General features: G+C 38.4%; 1 protein-coding gene across 5 annotated transcripts in view; it reads right to left on the bottom strand.

The window, feature by feature from the left end:
* Positions 1–826: 826 nt before the first annotated feature.
* The window catches only part of LOC101172968 (A disintegrin and metalloproteinase with thrombospondin motifs 10), a 53,598-nt gene continuing 39,529 nt past the window's right edge, over positions 827–14,895 (bottom strand). For all 5 annotated transcript variants that reach the window (XM_023954293.1, XM_020702428.2, XM_023954295.1 and 2 more), the window contains 9 exons: positions 13,804–13,927; positions 8,728–8,808; positions 8,479–8,642; positions 7,824–7,950; positions 6,134–6,263; positions 5,509–5,713; positions 5,178–5,354; positions 4,142–4,307; positions 827–3,666 (listed from right to left, as the gene is read on the bottom strand). In XM_023954293.1, coding sequence (XP_023810061.1) covers positions 3,557–3,666; positions 4,142–4,307; positions 5,178–5,354; positions 5,509–5,713; positions 6,134–6,263; positions 7,824–7,950; positions 8,479–8,642; positions 8,728–8,808; positions 13,804–13,927 — 1,284 coding nt within the window. In that variant the 3' untranslated portion in view covers positions 827–3,556. The remainder of the gene's footprint in view (positions 3,667–4,141; positions 4,308–5,177; positions 5,355–5,508; positions 5,714–6,133; positions 6,264–7,823; positions 7,951–8,478; positions 8,643–8,727; positions 8,809–13,803; positions 13,928–14,895) is intronic.

Genomic DNA, 14,895 nt, shown 5'->3' with positions numbered 1-14,895 from the left:
AGCTGAATCCTCTTTAGGAAATGATCTTGGCGCTTTCTGTACTTTCTTGGCCGACCTAAAGCCTTCTTAACAAGAATTGAACCTCTTTCCCTGAAGTTCTTGATGATCCTATAAATTGTCGATTTAGCAAGTTTTCTTTATTCTGTTCGATTTCAATTCCTTTGTAAAACAACTTGAACAAGATCTATTGTTTTGTTAAGGGAATGAAAAGAAATAAAAAAATTGGAAAAAAAATGTTGCCAGTTTATTTTCACCTCTAAGAGATATTAAAGCTTTTCTGTCTTATTTTATTGATTTAACTGAAGATTGCATCCACAGCGGCCACATGTCAAACCTGAAATGTCTTCAGCTGATTACAGGATTTATTGATATTAGCCAAAATGGCTTCAGTGATGCAACATTCATCAGCTTTAGCAAGTTTAGGTCTTCCTCCAGTGGTTGATCCTAAATGTTTCTTACTTTTTTAAAATTCCATATTCGTTATGGTAACTTAAAAAAAATAGATTTAGATGTTTCTAACATAAAAAATATATTGGGGATTAATCTAGTTCAGAGTTTCAGGCAATAATGCATGTCGCAACAAATTTTCCCTCTTTTTCTCTTCATTTTAGTTTAACAACACTAAGCTAGAACTCAATTTTCCTTCTCTTTCTTAAGTTTCATAATGACTTCAGCCTCTGTCAGACAAATAGAAGAAGTCATTTTTCCACAAGAGTCGTCAGATCCATATAAAGACCATCAATCGGTGAAGATTTCAGCAGGGTTTTCAGCTTCACAGCAGTTACAAATGGAAATTATTCATAAATAGAAAACATCACACCATTTGTTTTTAGTATTTATCAATTTATTACTTCCTTTTAAAAAGATGTACATTGAGGACAAAAGAACTAATCTCGACCTCTACAACATACAGTACATGTATAGTTAGCATTTGAAAACAGAATAACAAACACTGACCTCCCCCTTTTTATAAATCAAAACTGTTTCACTGCTGGATGTGAAGCTACATTTAATATCCAGGCCAAAGTGTCTCTGTCTAACTGCCTTTTAAATAAAATGCGTGATTTAAGACATAAAAAATGGTCTTAGGGATTTTACAGAGCATGGGCATTCAAAGGCACAACTTTCTTCATGTCATAACAATAAAAGTATGTATTTTTGTACTTTTTCCCCCCTTTTTTTTCATTATTGTTTTACCAACACATTTTTATACTACCGCTGATTGTTGGGCCATCACTATAACCTGATGAATAAAAATCTATAAGTCTACAGGCATGGCGATTTGATAATAGTGGAGAGCTGACAACATATATTCGTATTAAGTTTTTTATCTTAGCTGTAATTTGCCCATTTAAAAACTATAAATATACTTCAGGGTTTATGTTTATAATTTGATTATCTTATTTTTTAAACTGTCTTTCCTTGCTTAAACACTTGCTTGATGCTGTGAGATAAGACTAATCTTCTTCTTCCACTTTCGGCTTCTCCCATCAGGGATCGCCACAGCGAACAAGTCGCATGGTAAATTTGGCAATGTTTTACGCCGGATGCCCTTCCTGACGCAACCTTCTCAAACCGGGCTTGGAACCGGCACAGAGGTAGAGAAGGGAACAGGGAGCAGCCCGGAGTCGAACCCTGGTTTCACGGACGGAAGGCGCCACAAACCAGCACGAGCTAAACCGGCTCCCGTGAGATAAGACTAATCTTAATGGAACATAATCAGATTTTAAAATAAAAATTTCAAATATAAAATAAAATATTTACTGAGCTACATATAGGGGACTTTAAGTGCACTTTTCTTTACCCAAAGAAAGGCATTTCTTGTAAGTCAAGACATTATTATAAATGAGAATATGCACACACAAAAAAAAGAAAAATACCCCAAATGGGTGAGAGGGACAATAGCTGCATTATAGGTGTCAAACCAGCTCTACAGAATAGTATTATTACAAAAGGGCTCACAATATATAAAAAAAAAGAAAGAATTAACTGAAAATTCAATAGAAAAAAACCCAACACTACTAAAGTAATAGCACCATCAAAAAAGCACCACAAAAGAGGAACAACATTGCAGAAAATCCAGTAAGGAAGTCACCTCTTCCTCTCATTACAATGTTTGTCGTCAAGCCACATGACAATTCAAGAGCACAGTGAACATCACAGTGATGCAGCAACACTTGATGACTGATCTTCAACCGTCTGATGGAGCGTGTCTAAATTTACTCTCTTCAGGATCGAGAAGTAGCTGAAATAACATCTTTGAATGCTGCGTATGTACTTTTTCTTAAGCAAGAGCCCTAATAGACTGTCTTTTCTGGGTAACATCATATAAAACAACAAGCAAAAAGGAAAGAGGTGGCTGTTTTAATCCAAAATATGAGTGCACATTAATAAATAAAGCTAAAGATTTTGAAGTTGAAACAAAAAAGGAGTGAACGGAGCTCATCCCTTCATAGGTGCTGCATGCGGGAAATGCCAGAAAATGAGGTGATACTTTTTTTTAGCGATTAAACTGGAAGAACTAAACTCTCCTGAAACTTTGAGCCCTGACGGCTAACAGTTAACATGCATGGCTGAAATATACACTTTTAAACAAATAAACTTTATGTTTGGAGTAGGTAAGGGACAAAAATTATATTTTTTTACATGTCATTTTTAAATTGGACTCTTGTAAATTTGTGTGATTGGGGCCATTCATAATTTTTCCCTCATGCTGACTCCCTATTGCTCACTGTGCTCCAAATTTCCACTCAAATTAGATATTCTTTTCCATTTCTAACACGTGAGAATTATTCAGCAAGGCTAGAAAAGCTGCCATTAAAAACTGACGTCCTGTAAAGTGTTGTGCTGCTGAGGTCAAAACATCTAAGCCGAGGATCAGAAATAGTAAGTGTGTGGCAGGTTGACTCTATTGACACATTTAGAGATTCTGAAGAGGCATCAAGCCAAACCACATAACTGCAAACATACAACACACAGGTCCTCTGACTGCTTTTGTTCTGTGCAAATCAAGCTCGTGCAGCTGAAAAACAGCAAAACTCTGTCAATGAACTGATATGCAACAAAGAAATAACAAAATGTGGTCAAGTAACAGCAGACAGATAACTTTCATTTTTTATAACAGAGGGTTTTACATTTTGGGAGGGGCAAATATATGTTTACATTTTATTTTTACAAGGTAGAGTTAAAATATTATTCAATAACACATCAAATATAACCTGTGAACATACAGGGGTAAGAGATTAGGTTAAAACGGCAAGACAAGTGGCACTTTAAAGACCAGTCCTGGCCAAAGTCAAACATAGTAGCACCAAAATATCACAACAAATAGAAAGAGGGGGCAGGCTTGTCCTCATCCTTCCGCCCCTATGGGTTTTCCTCCAGTGAAATGTTTGATGTAGATTCTTGGAGTAGAAAAAAAAAAACTCCTCCAGCCATTTTTTAGAGCGATTGTCTGCACCTCAGCTAGACTACGCTGACGGAGGCTCAGCTTGGAGGTTTCAGGCTTTCTGTGAGTGAGCAGCGCCCACGGGTGGATGCTTTAAGCTCTGCTACGTCAGTGTCCCTGGCAGGTCTTGCAGCACATTTGTCTGAAATACGGCCGGCTGCAGAACTTAAACCTGAGCACTAGGGGGCAGTAGGCGACAGTGTTCACATCTTTACACTCTGCAGTGAAGAAAATAAAAAAAAGAACAATTATAAAGCATAAACCTTCTTTTTAAAACAAATACAATAAAATCCAAACAACTTTTTAGTATAGGTAACGTAAGGTTTTCCATCCAAATACTTTCTATGTTATACAATTTACACCTATTATTTGTTTCATTGTACTTTATTAAGTAAAAATGTGATAAAGTCAAGTCAGAAGAAGTGAGAGAAAAATGCATAGAAGACATGTACCCACAATGCATGTCTTTGGACTAAAAGGAAAAACACAAATCAAGGAATTTACAAGCAGAGAGGCACAACTGAAGAAGCAAAAACTCCAAAATGCAACACACCATACCCTAAATTTGAAGAATATAGTACAAAGAAAAATCCATAAGGGGAAAACATTTATCACAATACATTACTACATGTGAGTGGAAACTTTCAAATTTAGCTTTAGAAGTAAAGAAGATAGGACTGATAAGCGGCTGACCTTCAGTGTTTTCTGTGCTGATGGGCAGATTGAGGTCACATTTGCTCCTGCACTGCTGCATGGCTGCCGGCCGCTGATGGTCCAGACACTCGTTGGATGGTTGTCCGGTGTGCGTCAGACACTGCACCAAACGCATCTCCTGTCCCAGACCGCACTTGGCAGAACACTAACAGCGCAAAAACACATTTATAAGAAAACAAAAATCAATCTTTAACTTTTGTATTATTGTTAATTAAGTTAAAAGTGAGCAGTGTTTGTCTGAACAGGAAAAGTCAATTATATGTCATCAGAAGTCATTTTAAAAACAGGAAATAAAAACAAAAATTATAGCTCTGTTGACTTTAGTCGACAAAAGTGTCTGTGCTGATCTTCTTACAGAAAAATGCATTAAAGTTCATCTCATCTGCCTAAATAATAGGTTATAAAATGTTTTACTGTAATGACAAGTTGTGTTGCCATTTCTTGTTTTGAAGTAACAAGGATAAACCACTGATAATTTTACCACGACCAAGATATTCAAATATTTCATCTTTTTTTGTTCAACCACTCCTGCACATGCTTCTACTCTGAATTCAGTAATGGTCAGTGACGCTGTGTACGCTCACATCGGCCTCGGCAACACAAGTTCAAGCAGCCACGTCCAATGAAAAGTCTCCGTAAGCCTGCGTTTCGGGCTCCCGCTTTCAGGCATAGCTACGCGTGTTTCCACAACTGTTTTCGGGCTTTACGCACTAAACGTGTGGTTATTGAACGTGTTGACCAATCAGGGACTCTGATTTGGTAGTGGTCTCCCTTTTAACTCGCAGCATTGCCAACCCTGCAACTACTCTAATATTGAAAAAGAAATCAATAATTGGGGTTTGTGGAAAGTCTTTAATGTGTTGGAATATAAGTTTGAAAGAAAAGGCTTGGAGCAAGATTCGCAAAATTTGCACCACTTTGACATTTTGCACCAAGCCTCCACCAACTGTTGGTGGCGTACATGTGCGAGTTCCTAACACGCGTCACATGTCATTGATGCCAAAATGTATTTTACCTCTCCCCAAGGACCCACTATCCACTGAGGGGGAGGGCAGCGCTTTAGGTTACACCGGACCCTGGAGGTAGGTCGGCCATGTTTGGGACACCTGGACTCCGACAAGATGTCGCCGCTCTCCCCGCTCTTACACAGCACCACACGGTGCCTGTAGCCCGGACCACAACTGGGAGTACACTGCAGGAGAAACACGCAGAAACCATAAGGAAAAACTCTTTAAAGAAGGAAGTGGAAAAGACAAAAAATTCAGTGCCACTTCAAAGTCAGCTGGCTTAAAGGTTTATGCATTTGTCAGTGCAGAACACATGCAAGACATTAAATGTCTGTCTACCTCTGACCAATCCAGAGCCAGCCATTCAGGGGGGCAGCTGTGGTTGTTGCAGGGCTCAGTGAGTGAAGGGCGATGGGAGCTGCAGGCCGAGTCATCGAGGATCTTCTCCTCTGTGACAGAGATCCTCCTCTTGCACAGCACCTCCCGAGTGCGCAGACCGCCGTTACAGCTGCGGCTGCACTCTGACCACCCTCCTGTCCACCAGCTAGAGGCAGCAAACAGCCAAAAACTGGATTTGAATTCTTAGGCATCATAAAGTCAGGTGGTAAACAAAAACATTTGAGTACAAAGTATTTAATGCTCAACAACAAACCAATAAATGCATTTACGTAACTATATGTAATGGTATTAAGAACTTAAGATTATAATATAATAAAAAACAGATCTCAAATAACAACTGCATCAATGCATTTTGTTTATTTAAGTCACATGGAAGGCTTCCAACCTGCTCTAAAATTAATTTTCCAAAACAAAATTTATTTGTAAAACTTAATAATAACATATAGACACTGTGAAATTAACAGCAAGAAGCTGAATTAATTTGGTACAAATTTAGCAAAATAAAAGACTCTCAGAACAAAGTAGTCATCAGGAAATAATACCTCAATTGTGTCTACAGACTTACGTTGGCGAGCAGGGCTCAGTGTTGCAGGATCTTCTCTTCTCTTTGGGTTTGCTCTTCTTGTCACAGAAGTGATTGTAGACGACAGTATGATCCAGCAGCCTTTTACACACCACCTGCTGAATCTGCACACCTGGCCACAAGTTGTCAACAGCATGAGAAAAATCCAATAATTTATTGAGCTGAGCATTAAAATCCAACTATCAGTGCATCAAAACCCTGAGCTTTATCGTAGAACAGAACCTAGAAGGCAAATGCCACTCTTTGATGCATCACCAATAATGCACTAGAATGGAGATAAATTCAAATGTGTAGTATTGTGCTCAGAGAACAAGACTTGGTGTGACAAAATGTTATGTTCGTTTGATCTTCAGTTCCACTAGAATTCAGGATGATAAGGAAAAGAATCCTCTCATCCGCGATAAAACAAGCCCTTATCTGGTAAAGCTGTGCATGTCATTAACTCATAAAGGCAGACGAGGAAAACCACGACTGGCTGTGTCGTGAAATCAACAAGTCTGAGACATGTTAAAAGGATTGTGGCTTTGGTGCGGACGCACAACAAGTTGTACATGCATACCATCTTTCTGCTGGTCATTGTGTGTGATTGTGAACAATAAATCTCAAGAGGATCTTTAAAAAACACATTTATATCCCAAATTAGACAAATTTCTAGCTCATAAATTTCCTATTTTTAATTAACTTCGCTTAGTTCTTACACAATTTTTATTTACCAGCATCATATAAATTACACATAGCTGCATGCTAAACACAGGTCATAAAAGGACCTGGTTTAATTACAAAAACTATGTATGGATCTATTTGTCTAAACGTTGATGCATTAGAATGGAGCAGAGCAGGGAGCTTGTGGTTTGCTCTAGTGGCTTCTACGGCGCAGTTTTTCTAACCGCATTTTTTCATCTGCTCCTGATTCACAATGATTTTAAAAAGAAACACTCAGAAATGCATTTTATACACTTCATTTTCTTTATATATGTCCTCCAGCATGAAGAAAAAAACCAGCATGGACAAGTATGGACAAAAAAATTTTTTTTTAAATCTCATTGACAATTTTTTTAAACAACAATAAGAAACACTAAAAACAACAAGATAATTTTGGTTTTCGGCAAAATGAACAAGATGGAGAGTTGAGGGTTTCACAAAAAAGTAAAGTGTAATGAAGAAAGGTCCAGATTTGATATCTCTTTCTTCCTATTCATCAATTGTCCAAACCCAAGATTAAGTAAAGTCAAAGCTCATACATAAATATTCAACAATCATGCCCAACAAGAACATTTTCATTAACTTTTATTTTTGTTATTTCCTGTTAAATCTTCCTATTCACTCCAACTATAGATTTACAGCATTTATCATGTCTGTCTTCAGATTGCTTTATAGAAATGCATTGGAGTAGGTTTTTGTTTTTCCTTTAGATCGTGGTGCAGTGGGTGCTGCTGTACTGAAAAACATAACATATTTGTGGGTTTCCGTCAGATTCAGGAAGGACAGCTGACGTAAAACTAACCACCAAATTATCTTTTTGTGCTGACCCCCTTTTAAATCAGCAGCAGATAAAAGAACAGAAATAAGAAGGGTAAAGGGTAAATAGTTGTTGCTTCTAGCAATTTCACAAAACACGGAAATATGGAGTGTAACTTTTATTTAGCATTTTTTATTTATAGGATTTTCTCACCTCCAGCACAAAGAACAGAGCAGCGTGACCAGGAAGTGTAGAACCAGGAGAAGCCGTTCAGAGGATCCCTGTTAAGTGGTGGGTTGAAACGATAGTGGATTCCTGGGTTCTCTTCTCTCACCAGCACCTGTAAAACACATATAATCAGTAGTTCCGCATGTCTTGAATTTCAGTCATAGCAATTGGACTTAAAACCTTTCTTGAAATGTTTCACCACACAATCAAGTGGCTTAAACAGTCAGAGGGGGAGGTCTAAGACACAATTTTTCTCCCATTTACCATACTGCCCTTTTATTTGTTCCAAAACAGACCAAAACTCCAGTGCGCCCACACCTAATGACCCGTGATGGGGCTAGTGGGATTACAAGAGAAGAGGTGATTCACACTAGTTTTTCCTCTTTGTTTCCCTTTAAAAAACCCACTCCTGTTTTTGGTGTTTGTAATATGCTCTTGTAAACTGCTTTATTGTGTATTTGTTCAAATTGTGATGGATCAGGAGCAGATAAAAAATTTGTGATTTGAAAAAGCTCCAAATTGTGATGCAGCAACTGAAATGGGCGGGCCAAAGTCTCCCTGCTCAGCTCCATTCTGATGCATCCACTTGCAGACACATTGATGAAGGCCTGTGCTGACGTTACCGATCACCCGGTCTTACCATAACAATGAGAGTGATGTTAGTTGGGCCCAGGGCTTCTAGAGTTTCTGGTCCATCAGTGGGACGTCTGTAGTGGAAGGTGGTTCCAGCAACGTTGAATCTCCTTGGCGTGTCAATGGTCAACTTCCCATTGATAAAATATTGATCACTTTTACTCTTTAGCACTGGAAGCCAAAAGGGACACGAGAGAGTAAACAGAAGTGTAATGTGTAATTCAGTTATGACATAATATATTTGACATTCTGTTACCTAAATAGTTTAAGGACATGTTGAGCTCTTGTATATGGATAAACACTGATCCTTTAGGAATCCTGACCACTTCTTCATAACCTAAAAGACAGAAAATAAAAGGTGGGGTAAGTTAGTTTCACTAGGAATTGGTTAAGCAATGCCTAAGTAGTGCTTAGCTCAGTGGGATGCCAATGAATTAAGCAGAAGCTTCAGATTCCAGCCACATTCCTGGGCAGCTGTCCTCGACTTTCTGCTCAAGCCTACAAATTTTCTGAAAAAGTTGTCTCTCGTTTTCTTCCTTCCCCTCTATCTTGATCTCTAGCCCTTTTTCTTTTGCTCACTTCACCTCCACCATTCCTCCATTCCCTTTGAAAGCTCTGCTCTGCTGTCCAGACGGCAGGAAAGGCCACATGGCCCTGTAAATAACTTAAGCTCGCAAGAGGAAGAGGGAATAAAAAAAATGTGGTAGAACCTAATTCCTTTCAGTGAGATTTGGATTGTGAACTCTCTGCGGAGCTTCGAGAGGTGGAGGGTCAGGTTTTCTGCCTCATTTCCAAAGGCAGAGCTCAAAGCAAGAAAGTAGGGCCCCTCTGCAAGCAATCAGCAAAAATGTGTTGTAGGCAGAAAGAGAGGAAGAGGTAGATCTTTGACTCATCAGTAACTGATAACTGTCTTTTCTGAACTGGACTCAAGGAAGAAGATTTTTTTTTAAATTCCAATGAATTAGTGCCAACATAAGAAAAAACAGAACATCTCAATCATCTCCAAAAATCTGTATATATAAAACTAACTTTATAAAAGATGGATTTGTTCATAACTTATCTAGGAATTTCATGAACTGCATACTTTTGTGGTTGAGTTAGTTTTAAATGACAGTTATAAAAACTTCCTGTGTGCTTACCTAAAGGCAAACGATGTCAACAACTTGTAAAACCTTTTTAAAAAGAGCTGAAATAAAACTTTTACACCTGCCTTGTTTACACCATCCGATTCTGCCCTGGCTTTCCAGCACATTGTCGAGCAAGTCCAAAAAATTGGCACTACAGAAGAACAATAGTGCATGGAAGTGTGCACGTTTGAGACAAACAAGCTGCACATAAAAACAGCTACAAAGCACTGCTAGGGGTCAGAAACTCAATAGGGCTCCTTTAAATTACCAAGGCAGATAAACGAGCTTTGGCAGATGGTTCTAGGAGTTTTGTGATATCAAACGCTTGCTGTAGGCATGATTGAGTGATTTTGCAAGCTATAAATCTACTTGTGAACAGGAAAAAGCTTTCAGTCATGTGCCTGGACTTCAGTTTGGTGGAAGATGGGAGCATGCTGTGCTTGGAATAGCCTTTCCGAGCCAGTTTCCAGCAAATACGTCTCCTAAACCTGGCAGAGGACCATCCAAAAATCAGCTGACAGCCGGACGACTCATTCCAACGGTCTGTGTTTAGTCAGTGATGTTTAAACCCCAGATAAATTAGTTTACAAGCCATGCATACATTTGAAGAAGAAAAAAGTCGATAATGTGAATGGATGGACAATAAATAAATAAACAGATATTTAAAAAAAAAAACACAAAAAAAATGTTATTTCCATTAGGGGTCGCCTCAGCAAAGTTTAAGCAAATCAGCTTTCACTGATCCGAACATTTGCTTTGGCAGAGATTTATATGCCGGATGCCCTTCCTGACATAACCCTGTATTTTATCCGGGCTGGGGACCGGCAAAGGGGAACCCAGTACTGGGTGCCCTTGTGGCTAAATAGGTAAGCAGCAGTGTGAAGAGTCTTGCCTAAGGACCCACACTGCATAAAGCTCATCGTGCCCCCTGGGAAAGAAAACTCTACTTTCCCATGCGTTAGTCCTACAGCCAACTGAGCATTCCAGCTGCTAAATAAAGACATAAATATAATTTAGTTTTATCATAAACTGTCATTGTCACTATCAGGTGTTTTTCCGGTTCCGGGTTACAGCACAGGACGCGTGTGCGTGGCTCTCTGATGTCTATTTTACTGATATAGTATTATTTTTTTTAATCATATCAATGACTTTTATAAGTAACATAATCTGCATATATTTTGGATACTTCATTGCCATGTTGATTTCTAAAAGTTATTTTTTACAAAATAATTCAAGTAATTCATCTTTATCATGTGCTTTCCAGGAACCGGATATTGATAAATCATGTAATAAAATGGTTACGGTAGAACAGGGTGGGATTATATAAGTTCGCTCCCTTCCACTCCCTTTCAAGCAATATTTATTAATATGTCTAATTATAATAAGTTTGATTAGTTATTGTATGAATGTATAACTGATGATTGTATTGTTTTTGTGTATTATTCCTACTTGATTACTTGAAATAAACCATTTCAAATCAAATCAAATCAAAAAACACTCAATAAGTTTGTGTGGCTAAAAGGACCAAATCCATTCAACCCTTGAGCACTGCTGGTTAATATTAAAAACAAGCCAAACACAACACAGCAAAACAAAGTTGATGAAATCTAAAATAACAACTCTGTTTGCTATTATTCTTGGGAACTAACTCCTGCAAGGGACACTGGTATGTGGGATGCAGGTAGATTTTTTTTTCACAGTAACATTATTGTAGATCACAGAGAATTTTCCGCTACTACGGTATAACACATATCTTTAATAAAATTATAAAGGATATATATTAAATTTCAGGATTTTATTTATTTTTCGTGAAACAAAAGATGTGAATTTCCCCCCTGGATATTTTGCAGACTGCTTACAGAAAACTCTAAAAGATTGGCTCCCGTCTCTGTGGTGCAGAGAAGAGCTGCCTGCTTAGGGTGTGACCCCTCCAAGGGATTCAAGGGAGGAGAAAGGCAAGTGTTGACAAAAGACTTTGTGTTGCGGAGGGAAAAAGTGACCCAAAATAGATCTGACAGTAACAAGACCTCAAGCCACACTGGCTGGACCTCACTTAAATGTGTTTGCCACGTGTCTCTGGATGACCAAAGGATAAGTATACATCCGCCTGTTGCTTGCTTCCAATGTAGAGGGTCACCTCTACTTTAAGTCGACTCTTTTTCTGTCTTTTTTTCCTCAACAGGGGATTTTTAGGAATAGAAATATTCTTCTTTTGGTTCAAACTTGTGGTTCTTCATCCAAATCAACAACAAAAAAGATCATTTCTGGTATTGTGGCCTTATTTTTGCTTTATTGTTGTTACAGTTTTTAGCAAAAGCAATGCTAGGCACCACTACAGTGGAGGGATCCTGTGACAGTTCAGAGTTTTTCTTTTGCCAATTGCAGAGTATGTACCAGACCCAAACTGGACTCCTCTGAGGAGACAGTAGTACTGATCCTACTTCAGGCTTTGGCATGAAGAAAGACATTCCAAAGTTCCTTTGATTCTGTTCTTTTACTTGTTTTTCTGTCTTCCGTCACATTAGTTTTGGTGTTGCCTTGTTAGAATTCTGTTTGAGAGGATTTTTCTTTTTTTTCTTTTATTGCAACAAGATTATATTGATAATGCTTATTTTCACTGATATCTGCACTTCATCTTATCACATTTATTTTTCTAAAACTCTTCAAAGAGTTTCAGGGTGTATTCAGACTGGGAAAATCACTTGGACCGGACCCAGTACACTTAATTTAGTCTGGATCAAGTCCCGAACCTTGCATTTGACCTGCATTCAGACTGTCGTTAAGGGGACTTTCCTGTTCCGGACTAAAGCTTGTAAACAAAACCATGTGACTAGAGATCTCTTCACTCATTGGTCAGGAATTACGATGTTGGGTGGAATGATGGAAGTCCTGTGCTTTTAGTTCATTCAAACTTTATATTTCGCTCATAAACTTTATAATTGCATCTTTGGCCCGGTGGAGGCATGCTGCAGGGCGGTTACTGATTGAAAACAAACAGAGACCACCTCCAAAGATGAGTCTGAGAGCAGTTGCTGGTCCTGGACCAGGGTCCGCTTGGGTGTATTGAGACTGAAAATTTGTTTCAGATTTCCGGGGGGAAACGAACTCTGGTTCACTTTAAGCGAACCAAATGTGTCCAGTCTGAATACACCCCGAGTCTGCTCACTAACTTACTGTTGCAGAATATTCCATTGCTGCAGAGGGATGGGGGATGAACCTCTTTCACTTGAGCTTTCTTATGCCATTTCAGTGACTTGTGGCCTGAAAACGATCATATACTTGCGACACATGCTTTGAACGCGGAAGCCCAAAACACGTGTTTACATAGACCTTTCATTGAAAGTGGTCACTTTAATGCAGAGGGCAGTGAAAACGTAGCTTAAGAAATGACAAACTAAAAACGCTTGGACTATAACAGTTATAATGCTTCTTTTAGCTTTTTGGTAATTTCTTTTTCACATTAGCTTTTTTATGATTTGGTCCCTATATACATATTTTTTAACATTAGATGTAGCATTTTTAAGCTAGTGTGTTAACCACACAGATGAGTATATCTGGCTGTTTTTCCGAGTTGAAAATAATCTAAAAATATTATTTTCCACTATGGTTGTTATCATTTTAGTTGTTGTGTGGACTCCACCATTGGACTACTGTCAATTTAGATACCCTCATTCAGAATGCCCTCATTTAAATGGCATATTGTGGGTTTATTTCACACGAATCTGAGAGAAGCTTTATAGTTTAGATCCAAGCTGTAACATGTTCCACATTCTGTCACATTTACTAAACCTGTTAAAATAAAACTGCCTCAAAACTGACAGCTCTGTTGTAGTGTGATAAAGCAGGTACTGCTGTCTGCAGACAGGTGCAGTTAACAATATACCATGAGTGTTTGGTGTAGCTTAATTCATACTGTAAGTGGCGTATTAAAAGGTGTGCTTACGCTCTAGAGTTTAGAAAGTTTATAATCCAGAAAACCTTGTTGCATAATGCCTCTTGGTGAATGTTGACTTAATCCAGTTCTTGAAAAAAGTGCAGACTGTTCCAATGGAGGAATTAAAACACAAACCAATTTTCTCTTCTGTTTAAAAATTCAATCAAGATCACAGTCTCTAGCTACTTTTTCGGAGAACTCGGACGTTTTGCCCACAAAGACTATTGTGTGAAATAATGGAAAGAAGTACTTGAGTGTTTCCTCTCTTCACCTCCTTCGGGCAGTGAGTCGTTGAAGACTCCCTCCACAGAAACACAGCTGCTTCCGTCACCCCCGCAGATCCTGCAGCGGTCCTCCCGAACGTCAGAGCCGAGGACGCGATCACAACCTACGTGCTGCAGGAGGCCAGAGACAAGAGAGTTGCGGGGTCAGTCTGGGTTACGGGTGAAGGAAGCGCATTCGGTGAGTGGGGGGTTGGGGTGTCAGAGGCCGTTGCTGACGAATTACCTCCTAATGTCTTCCAGACCACTTTTTCAAAACACAGAAATATCAGATGGCAAGTCCAGATGTGTTTTCTGATCCAGTGCAGACATAATGCTCTTTGGTTGCTAAACTCATAGCTGTCGACATAAATAAAGTTCATGATGAGCGAAGCAGGTGGTTCCACTCAAACTCTTTAACAGTGAACCAAACTTAAACAAAAGCACAGAAAATGAAGGACGACTGCTTTTAGCCTTATATTTTCACACTTGGTTATTGTAGTGAGGAATAATGAGGTCAGCAATTATTATTCCTTTTTGCTGGATCAAGCGTGAAAACGATTGGCCTATTACAGTAATTAACCGTGTTTTATTTAGTGCTGCAGAAAGAGCAGGACACTTCTAGTAACTACGACTAGAAAACTCTACCTGGAACTTACAGAAACTAGAGGTTCATTGAGAAAAACAAAACTACAACTAAATGTAAGGATTTTTTGTCTCTAACCACTATTGTGTTTGTTTAAATCAACAATTTCAGTTTAAAATGGAAAAAGTAAAGAAATTATTAATCATTTCTATCATCAAAGGGGAAAACTTTATAACAAACTTTCAAAAAAACTGAACCTTTTACTCCATTATGAAATTACAGGCATGCTACAAATGAACCACACAAAATCTGGTAAACTTGTTAATTCTTAATATATATTTTTTAACAATTTGCTACGATCTTAAAGTTAGACCTACTATGCAGTAAAGACAAGCAAATACCTATTGAACTTTTGAAAATTGCTGTCAAGAAGATCACAAGTTTTTCAATTTTTGCTGCTGTCTTCCAATTTCAAAAAGATTTTCCAGCAGTGTGTGGTGTTTCACGAGTCCATAAA

Source organism: Oryzias latipes, chromosome 4 (assembly GCF_002234675.1).
Source record: "Oryzias latipes chromosome 4, ASM223467v1".
Lineage (NCBI taxonomy): Eukaryota > Metazoa > Chordata > Actinopteri > Beloniformes > Adrianichthyidae > Oryzias > Oryzias latipes.
Note: the sequence above shows the minus strand (reverse complement) of the source record. Positions and strands in the feature narration are given on the sequence as shown.